Source organism: Oryzias melastigma, linkage group LG7 (genome assembly GCF_002922805.2).
Source record: "Oryzias melastigma strain HK-1 linkage group LG7, ASM292280v2, whole genome shotgun sequence".
NCBI classification, from domain to species: Eukaryota; Metazoa; Chordata; class Actinopteri; order Beloniformes; family Adrianichthyidae; genus Oryzias; species Oryzias melastigma.
Window position 1 is genome coordinate 26,561,794 of NC_050518.1, and position 10,965 is coordinate 26,572,758.

General features: G+C 40.3%; 1 protein-coding gene across 8 annotated transcripts in view; it reads right to left on the reverse strand.

Moving 5' to 3' along the window:
- Positions 1–1,167: 1,167 nt before the first annotated feature.
- The window catches only part of csde1 (cold shock domain containing E1, RNA-binding), a 27,967-nt gene continuing 18,169 nt past the window's right edge, over positions 1,168–10,965 (reverse strand). For 7 of the 8 annotated variants that reach the window (XM_024293718.1, XM_024293715.2, XM_024293714.2 and 4 more), the window contains 8 exons: positions 8,666–8,773; positions 8,381–8,559; positions 7,619–7,731; positions 7,391–7,510; positions 7,137–7,315; positions 5,245–5,408; positions 5,023–5,155; positions 2,353–2,538 (listed from right to left, as the gene is read on the reverse strand). In XM_024293718.1, coding sequence (XP_024149486.1) covers positions 2,491–2,538; positions 5,023–5,155; positions 5,245–5,408; positions 7,137–7,315; positions 7,391–7,510; positions 7,619–7,731; positions 8,381–8,559; positions 8,666–8,773 — 1,044 coding nt within the window. In that variant the 3' untranslated portion in view covers positions 2,353–2,490. Of the gene's footprint in view, positions 2,539–5,022; positions 5,156–5,244; positions 5,409–7,136; positions 7,316–7,390; positions 7,511–7,618; positions 7,732–8,380; positions 8,560–8,665; positions 8,774–10,965 lie in introns of all 8 variants that reach the window. The other variant, XM_024293716.2, reaches the window with a different exon arrangement.

Consider the following 10,965-nt stretch of genomic DNA (forward strand, 5'->3'; position numbering starts at 1 on the left):
ATAACTCTTTTTAGGCTCCAACCAAATCAAGTCAACTCCGTTTTTTCACAATACGGACGGCGAGATGTTGGAACCAGTCAATACACAGTGATTGGTTTAGGTGTGTTTGAGATCATCCAAGCGGACCCGGCGCTGCGCAGATGGCCTGGATTGCGGTGCATGTTGGTTAGTTTCTTGCACTGACGTCAAATGTGCGCCGTCACCAAGTATCACGAGAAAGGGGCGGGTTCAAGGCGCCTTCCTAAGCCAGCGCAGCCAGGTACCATAGGTACTGCGCTGGCTGCATTCCGCCTTGAGGACTACAAAACAATGCATTGTGGGAAACGGTGTCCACACAGTTCTTGTAGTTCGGTGTAAAATAACTGGCGCTAAATGGAGGACATCGGTGAATTTTTTACTTTTTCTGGAAGGTAGTGAATCACTGATGAAAAAATAAACAAGATTTCAAATAATCTGTGGTTATATTTGTTATTGTTGCCTCTAAAACTCAACTTTAATTTAATTTAATTTATTTATTTGGGACAGTGCACATGCAATGAATCCCACGGCTATTTTATTAACAGTTTTACTCTAAAATATGTTAAAAATAACATAAAAGACACAACAGCACAAATCATACTAGAAGGAGTGGCATATTCACTTTCAGCCGAATGTTAAGGACAACCCCCAACTCCTTGTTCTCGTACAGTCTCGTCGTTCGCCCTCATCTCAGGCGCCTTTCTCCGCCCCCTCCTGCAGCAGCTTAGTCTCGCCGACGATGCAGGCGAGGCGCTGGGTGATCTCAAACACACCTATAGAGTTGATCTGAGTCAATATTTATATAGCAACCACTTTGGCCAATCAGGAGTGAGTTTTTTAAAAGGCCACACCCCTAGCACATGAAAACTGAACATCAGGGGACAGCAGGCACCGCCTACTTTTATTGGGCCATGTGATTGGTCAATTTATAACTTGAACTACAGAAAATCAGATCATGAAAGGTTATTCTGACCAATGAAATGACTAGTCCAAGGGATTTTAACTTCTTGGAGTTATTGGATACTTCCTGTTTGGAAGGCTAGGGGGCGGAGTTAATCAGTTCATTAGTCTTACACAGTAAATGGTTAGGACTAAGACCTTTGTGATACTTGAGGTTTTAGTATTTTTGGAAACAAAGGCAAGCGGGTCCTCGTTTTCATAAAACCTTTATTCAATTGTTTCATTCAAGACCATAAACAAAAAAAAAAAGAAAAAAAAAAAAAAAAGACACGGGAACCTCTGAACGCCGTCCAACCGAAACCCCGAGAAGTCCAAAGGAAGGAGTTTCTGCTGTAACTCGTCGTGCAGAGGAACATCATCTCTCTAGAGCAAAAACTAATATCCTAATTTCAAAAGTGAATTTATTTTATTTTATTTTTTTACATTTCTCCTTTAAATTAAATGTATTATATTTGATCTTTTTATTAGAGGGAAAAAAAGAAAAAGCACACATTACATACAGTATAGATGAACCCACATTTCTGGGATGCATATAGTCATTCTACTGGGGGAAAGCCACCTTCAGATTGTTTTGAATATGTTGGCGGTGTGCTAGGAACAGAGGAGACATCTTACTTTTATTTTGATTTTTATTTAACTTTGCTAGTAGTAGGCACCTTATTTGTAACGTTCAATATAGCAGACTGAGTTTCCAAAAAAGAAAAAAAAAACAAAAAAAAACAACAAAAATAATGTGCAGAAATGAAAAAGAGTATAAAAGAATTGCAAATATAAGATGCAAAGAGGAATTCTGCACCTGAAAGAGAAAAATCACAGGGGGCAGGGGGGGGCATGTCAGCATCAAGTATAGCAACTACTTTGACATCCCCCTCCAGTACATAACTCCATGCTTTTACTTCAGCTCCTCAGTCAAGCATTTAAAACTGCTCAAAAAAGCGAGCAGAGAAGAGTCCTGGCGTTCAGCTGAAGGAGCCGATTCCAATCTATGCATTCGGTAGGAAAGCTCGAGTTTGATAAAATACTAGATTTCCATGAGTGACACAGCATGAAGGACATGAATGGAGCGTGGGGGCTCAGACAGGTTACAGGTGCAGAATTCCAGACAAAGCCTGGTCGAGAGGTCAAGACACGGAAAGCCACAGTCATCACGCCAATTTGGAAAAGGACAATCTGAAACAAATCCCTCAATCACACTTAATTAACCTCTGGGGAACATGACGCACACACACACGCACGCACGCACGCACGCGCACACACGCACACACACTCTCAGGAACCCGCGGAGGCTGCAGTGTGGTACTACCGATTCAATCATGGAAGGGAGGTAGGGAACGGTGGAACGAGAAGAGTTCCCTGGCAGGGATGCATAATGGCCAAACTGACACACCAACGGCTGCATGTGTGCACACGTCTGTGGGTTAACTGGTGTGCAAGCATCAAATCAAATTCCAGTTTCTGCTGCTGGAGCCTCTAAGGACAGCTTTCAAGCAAAGATGCAGCAGGAGCTTCTGCTCAGTCGATCACTCCAGGCTGGCGGGTTTTGCGTTCCACACTGAAGCCCTGGAGGAGAAGAAAACAAACGTGTCAGTTCTAGCTGTGCTCTTCTCTGTGAGCATCTTTAAACCTTCAAGGTCAACTCTTGGCTCAGAGTCGAGATTCATTCACACCAAACCCAAATAGTGTGGAAAATTCATCCAATAGCATGTTTACAAACCCGTGGCACCTGATGCGTGTGGGAGGAGGTACCAACAAGAGTTTGGCCCATCGCTCATTATGGAAAACTCGGATAATGTTGAGAGATCAGGTTTATTAATTTTAAAGAGTTCTACAAAAGCATCAGTAATCCCGTCTCCATGACATCATTCAGACTCTCCCAGTACGCTGAGCTTCTACTGCAGGAGCTAACTCTGAAGGAGCGCTTTCAGCAGAACTTCTACCTCTGTGACCCAGTTTGATGACTACCTATGTCGCATTAGTCAAGAGGGAAAAATAAAAATAATTAAAACCTTTTTTTATATAGGAACGCACCAAATATTCATTAACAGATGTATTCGTCTGAATACTGAAAAAAAAAAAAAAAAAATCCCAACAACATTTGACTTCATGAGGCAGAATAAGTAGCATGATTTTTGACCGCTTTCGCTTGCCATACACAATCAGCGTGGATCGGATGATCTAGCACAGACTTTAAAACGCGGCTGTGTGAAAATAAGTGGTCGACGCCGATGAAAGATCTGCAGTTTACGGCAGCTGCAGAACTAAATTGTTAAAGGTTGTTCACAGACCTTCATACAAATAAGAAAAATATGTAAGTTCAGGAGAACGATCAGGTTCTCCTCCATGTGGTTTTGGATTCCACCCACTGATTAACCCAGGGGTGTCAAACTCAATCACACAAGGGGTCAACATCCAAAACACACCTTAGGTCATGGGCCAAACAGGAAACATTTATTGAACACTCTAAAACTACATTTTTAAAACTAACTTTTAAACAGAATTATGAACTAGATATATAGCATTACCTGTGATAACACTAGTGTGAATCCTGTAAGCTGAATTTGGCCGCTGAAGATGCTAGTGCTGATAGCTGAAGATGCTGAAGCTGATAGCCAGCTAAAATATTAGCTAAATGCCAAATTAGCCTAAAAAAACAATAAAAAAGGCCAAAATAATCAAAAAAAAAAGCAAGCTTGTAAATATTACTTTAACTCCAAAACAGCCGAAAAAAAAAAAAAAAACCCTAAATTAGCCAAAACAGCTAGCCAATAGCTGAAATATTAGCTCAACTCCAAAATAGCCTAAAGATTTTTGGTAAATACCAAAATATTTCAAAAAGCTAGCAGATTGCCAAATTAAAAAAATTTAAAGCTGTAACTTTTTAAGATAATTCTGAATAATAAAAAGGCAGGAATATTATTCCAGAATAAATAAACTTTAACTTAAATAACTTTCAATATTTTATTCTCCATAAAAATATATTTTGTCAACATTATACAAGTTAGAAATGAGCTCAAGATAACATCGGGTCATTATTGACAATAAAATAAAATGATCTGGAGGGCCGGATAGAATTACCTGGAGCCTCGACTTTGACACATGTGGATTACATCATCAACATGTCATAGGCCAAGCTAGAATAACCGATTGGCTGATGTGAATTCTTTATAAAAAGGGACAGATATTTGAACTCTGGAAACATTGCATACTTCGCCACGGCGCCCAAAAACACTGGTGCTCACCGCGCCACATCTCAACTCATCCGTTTATCGACTTGAAGGGTAGCTAAACCCTAAATCAACTTCTTTTTTTGCTGTTGATCTCTATAAATAGGACTTTAAAAGTGTTCTCTTGTTTGATAACTTAAAATAAACTTGTTTAATTCCTAAATTATAGTTTAAAACCACCTGTGTGCTGCCCTCTACAGGTTAAAACGAGGTTTTACAGTTTTGTTGATTGGTCAACTGGTCCAAGAAGTTTCACGTCATCATGCTCTAGCTCCAGTATAAAAGCCCTGCCCATCTTTGAACACTCAACATGCTCAAGAGTTGAAGCTCACCACGTGACCGTTTGAGCTCACCCCACGACGCAGAAGGGGGCGGAGCTAATACCGAGAGCGTTGGACCTCACCCCACGACAGAAAACGGCGGAGCTCACTCTGTGATGCTGACACTGAGCGGTGGAGGTCGCCCCGCTATGACGAGAATGACAGAGCTTGCTTGCTCGGTAAACCAGCACTTGGAAAGCTGGGTGGCCGGCAGACAGAGAGCGGCTGTGGAAGGGGGACGCAGCCTGCTTGGGCCTCCTGAACTTGGCTCTTCATTTATTTTCATCGAGACATTAATAAAAAGATCTTTTAGTTACCTCCAGCTAAACTAACTAATCACATATCCATACCACACCTCTTCTGCTCAGCACGCCCCTCCTAGCCCCGCCCCTTCTTTTGGCATTTTTCAAATCTGGGCTGAGAGTTGAGTCTGTTTCCACCTGTCCTGTTCAGCATTACCCTTTAACATTCAGACTGGCCGCCCCACTGAAGTCGCCTACCTTTGAATTGTCGGGACCGCGAGGCTGCCTCAGGATGACCAGGCGAGGAGCGCTGGCGTCGTCAAGAGTGATGCTTTTCAGCCGGTTCACCAGGCGGTCCGGACGCGGCGTCGCCACCGGCTTAGGCCCCTCACTGAAAACCGATAACAAGAACGAGTGTGAGAAACACGCGGAGCTGGTTCTGCTCACAGCTGAAACTGCAGCAGTCGTCCTCGACCTCACCTGACTCGGCGTACGCTGCATGCGCTGCATTTTCCTGTGCGCTGGTTGAGAACCACAGAGAATTCCACCTCGTCACCAGTCTGGAGCTCCAGGCCGTCCAGAACCTCTTTGACGTGGAAAAACAGCTTCTTGCTGTCGCCCACCTCATATGTAATGAATCCAAACTGGAGGAGAGGAAACAGACACATCTCAAGCCTGTGCTGCCCAACCAGGGGTGTCAGTGATTTGGTTTGGGGGCCACATTCAACCAGTCTGATCTCAAGTGGGCGGGACCAGGAACATAAGAACAAAATAACCTATGGTCAGCTTGTTATCTGTCGCTTTATTTTTGTTTTGTATTTTCTCAATTGGAAAAAAAAATCTCAAACAATTATCTTTTTGACAACAACATTATGGTAATTGTGACGTCACACCTGATCATTTTTAACAGCAGTGAGGCTGGCAGGAACCTAACTGTATCTTACCCAGACGTGGTAGCACTTGCAAAGAAATGTGGTTTATTTCATCTCTTGTTATGCCAGCATTTCTTTTGCTTTGCTTCCCATAGTGACAGAATTGCATATTGCAGAAATTTCTTTAAATAACCATAAGTTGTAAAAAAAATGGGCAAAAAACTTGATTTTTTTTGTAGGGCTGGGAATGTCGACGATTAATAATACATATTCATGAATTATGTATTAACGACCTCAGGTGTCCTGCGTGAGATCAGAGTAATGAAACTGTCAAAAATGGGCGTAAACTTTTTTTTACATTCTGTGATTGAAAATGTATTAAATTAAAGAGATCATTTGGACAAAAGGGATCTTTTATTTTAATAAATAAGGCGGAGAACAAAAGTCAATCTGAGGGCTGTGATGCAGCAACAGTAGTGCAGCCACTATGGGGGCGGAGCTAAACGGAGCTGTTTGCTATTAGAAATCCAGCGAGTAAAACAGCCATTATTCTATTTGGGGATGGGGAGATCAACATGAATTTTCCACAATAATGAGCACAGGCGTTGTCTAAAAATTGCGGAAACTCCGCTTTTCTCTGCAAAAGTCCCGTCCACCAACGTTGCAGAAGGCAAGCAGTTCAGAATGGACAGACACGCCCCCACCTGTGTAGATTCCAACCGAGCTGACGTGAAATACAGCTGGATCAGAATTCTCCACCAAAAAAATGTTTTACTATTTTTCATAAACGCAATAAAGAAACTGTATGAGGAAAGAAAGTAAAAGCTGAAAAAAAAAACAGAATTCCAGGAAAAATGTCAAATCGACAGCAGTGAGAAATTCTTATTGTATGGGCTGCCTGGTGGGACTTTAGCCTGGATTTTTTTGTATTTTCATTCAAAAACATGTTAATTAGTTTGTTGGCAAATTTTATTTTTGTTGTTTTTAATAAAATTAGACCTAAAACTTTCATTCTATATTGTATAAACAGTTTGTTAAATGTTTTTGGGGTTTCAACAGCAAAATGAATCCCATTTTTCCAGATGGAATTTTCTGTTTTTGCATGATTTTGCATCTAGTGTGTGAATACAACATGGAAAAATAACTAAAATAAAAGGTAGACTCACATAGAGGTTGTGCTGGTTAAAATGATAATAAACAAGCAGCAGGTAGTCTTTGAAATCAGAAAATATAGACAAAACTGAGTTTAAGACCCTAGGTCCCAAATGGTTAAAAACAACATTCTAAATGTACAATTTTGTGTGATTTCATATTGTGATTATTTGCAGGTAAGTGGTTGGCAAATACTGCAACAGAAGACAAAACAAAACAAAGGCGATTTTTAAAGATTTGCAATTAATTACTTTTTTGCTTAGCATCGTTATATTTTTTTCTCTTCATGACTGGGCCGGATTAAACCATCTAGTGGTCACCCCTGGCTTAGACAGAAATCAAGCATACCTGGTCTTTGACACACTCCACCACAGCCCTGCGCTGAGGAACCACGTTGCACGCCATCATCTGGCCAGTTTGGGAAATCGTGCAAACCTGGAACTTCACAAACTCTCCCTTCTGCAAACAGTCTCCCTTGTTTGACATTCCCATGATTCCAAAGGGGTAAGACTGTCCTTTTCCTCCAGCTGAGCGGAGAATAGGAGCAAAAAGAGTCAAGAGAAGGAAGTCTGAACAACTACAGCTGCTCTGGTGACACCGACCTTCATCTACGACTTCAATGAGCCCCTGATATTCGGCCTGTGAGGGGTCCACGCTGCGGAGGGGACGAATCACTTTTCCCGTCAGAATTGTTGCGCCGATATCCTCGCCAATCCCGTTCACTTTAGAAAAGAAGAACATTACAAATGTGTTCGTTATCAGACTTCATACAAACAAAAAGACAGTTCTTTTAAAAAAAAAGGTCATGAATAAATGAAAACTTCTGGTACCTGCAGCCACTTTGGTGACCTTTTCGGCGCTGACTTTGTTTCCTTTTCCCTTTGACAGACTGTACTCTACAGTGTCACCCAGATCCAAATTATCCAAGTCTCCACACATTTCACTGAGGAGGAAACACATCTGGGTATAAATGACCCATTCTTTGCATGTGGCAATCACAGATTTACTCCCTTTTTCAGGCCACAGTCTGGTCCAGACGAGGCCAAAGTTGATGTTTAATTTTTTTTAAAGCTTCTGGAAATCTATTTTGGAAGTGGAAATTCTTACATAAATTTCAGTTAAAAAATGTTGGAAACTTTCTCCAGATATTTTACATATGGAGATTCAATGACGGTGGTTTATTTGTAAAAATAAAAAAGTTAAGGCTCAGATTACTTTTTTTTTTTAGATCAAAAGAAACTTTCCAAAGAGGTTTGTGTTTTTTATTAACCCCCTTGATGCATCAAAGCACTCCAAACAAGCCGTGATTTAGTCTTGAAGTGGTTTAGCAAAAACAAATGATTTGTTTTTTTAGCAGGAAATAAGTTCAGAAATCAAGATGTGAACTTTGTTAGCTTTTATAGATGGTAGCGGATGAATTTAAGACGTAACCGAGGCAAACAACTCGACATCAACAGGAGTAATCCATGGAGTGATGTGGAGGACAGAATCCGGTGGTTTTCAAAATAAAACTTCCTTAAGAATCAGAAAAACAAAATGGAAATCCTTTTTTGTTTGCTGCTCTTGAGGTCACGGTTTGAACTAAAACGAACCTATAGTGGAAAAAGATTTCCTGGTCATGATTGGCTGTTTCAATGAAGCCAAAGTTGTCCTTGAGTGCAGCCACGAATCCATGCAGTCTCTTGGCGTTGGAGGTGTTTCGGTTTAGAACCCTGATGGAGACGGCGCTCTGCTGGCCGGTTCGCTTCACCTCGTTGATGGAGAACTCCACCTAGAGGACAAACCCGAGTCAGATGCTGGGCTAAAATGTGGAGACTCAAACATGAAAAACCCCACGTCTAAATCCTGATTTGAACCCTTCCATGTTTTAGAGATACCTTATCTCCAGTTTGAGGCTGACTTCCACCCTCTAGGTCTTTAATGTGGTATGGCACGGTGAGCTTCACCCCACAGTCTTCATATGCAATCACGCCCTCTTCAGTTTCCTAAAGGGAAAAGACATCAACGCTCTGCTCAGACCAAACAGAAAATGACAGCTAAAGAGCACAAACGATACAAAGTCACACGTTTGAAATGCATTAAAGGACTTTATGACTGCATTCATTTTTTTGTATTTACTGTTTTTTTCAATAGAGCACTATGGTAACTAAATTCCCCATGAAGGGATCAACAGTTGTATTCTATTCTAAAGTGCAGCCATGTTTGGTTCTGCAGCGGCTTATCCAGAAACTATGTCCTAGTAAACCTCATAGCTTTTAGGGATGTCCCGATCAGGTTTCTTTAGGCCTGATCCGATTCAGACCATCTGCCGATATAAAGTCACAATCTGATACTTTTGAAACACTTTGCAAAAATGAGCACAGATTCTGGTTGGTCCCTATTTTTATTTCACTAACCTTCTTTGATCATTTAACACTTGAACAGAGCACTTCTGTAAAGTAGCTTTAAGTATTTCAAGTAAAAAGAGTAACTATTACCTAAAAAGAAACACTTTGTAGTAAATATAGGTGATTAGTCATGTGAGAAAGTTTAGTGACTTTAGCTTTAATATCTTGAGAACTCTAACATTTTTAATCAAATGTGATTCATATCTTTTTTTTTAAAGTTGTAAAAATGAATTCTTTTGTTGTAGCATAAAAAGGATGAGTATTTATGAATAACTGATATTTTTAAAGATAATGGTATTATTTTTGTAAACCTCTTTCGACATGACATTTTTGTTTTATTACCACAATAAGTTAATTCTCTTGACATTGGCCCAATCTGAATTCTTCCCTTCACCCCACCCATCCATTTGAAGGGGCATTTGTAGCGCAAGTAGTGTCCGAAATATATATATATATTTTTTAAGATCCCCCCTCCAAGCGGAGGGATACAGACTCCTCCGTTGCGAGGGTAAACCGCGCCGCGTCCATTTTTGACATGAAATGTGAAACGGGGAAATCTTCAGCAGCACAATTTTTGAAAGTTCAGACATGAAAATTTAAGACAGTTGCAAGTTTTCCGCTTCTGGAAAAAAAAAAGTGAAAAAGCAGAAAAAGAAAAAGTGTTGCGTCCACACGTGATCGTTTTAAAAATAATTCCATCCACACGTCCCCGCATACCTGCGCTCTTGGACGCGGTTATGAGCTTGTCAGAACAGTAGTTGACGGTGTTTCCATTAACTCTGAAATTTTGCAAATTGGAATTTCGATAAATTCTAATGGAAACACAACAATTTCGAAAAAACTCGCATTTTTCAAAAAAAAGTTTTTGCGCTTAGAGGACGTGGTATTTGAGGCGTATCGAAAAAGACATTTTTCACAGAACTGTTTTGGAAACACTTTTTTTTCAAAATAGGGACAGAAACTTAAATGGATCTCGTTGTGTTTTTAAACAGAGAAAGGTCCAGCAGCTTACTTGTTAGAATGGTTATTCATTTAAAAACCGCTGAACAGGTTTCTCACCTGAGACTGTCAATAGACTCTGCGCGACACACGCTCTCCAGACAGAGCTGTGACGTCACCGCAATGCTCCTTTTTTAGTGAGTCAAAAAAAAAAAATACTTGTTCTCATTCATCGTCGTGTTTTTAATGACTTATTGCGTGAGTTGGTTTGTGCTTTATCACAAAATGATGATTTAATGGAAACAGTGTCATTTCCAAACATTGTTTTTTTCAAAATTCCTAGAATTTAGATAAAGTTTTGCGCAAATGTGTAATGGAAACGCAGCTAGTACTGACATGTATGCATTAATTGTTGCAAAAAGTGACGTTTAAAAAGGTAAATCACCGGTTATTCATGTCCACACTCAGACACAAAACCGGAGTTTTCCTAAATCTTCACTTTGGCCGCAGTTTTCCAAAAGCACAGTTTTCAGTGACTTAAATCTTCGGTTTCGTGTGGATGATAGGCCAAAACGTATAAAAATATATTTGTTTTAGCAGATACCCGCCTACGTGTGGACAAGGCCTGATTCTGGCGTCATCTTGCATGTGACCAAAGGACCCTCAAAATAGACCAAATTTAGAACATCTATTTGTGCGATTATTAACATTTACTTTTCTTAGCAGATTCTTTTACTCATGCAGTTTTAGCTTTTCTAACCAACAGGAAAAACAAGCAGAAATGAGCATAAACAAAAGGCTAACATTAGAACCAAAGCAAGTTCGAGGAAGGGTTTGTGCTCAAAGGAACC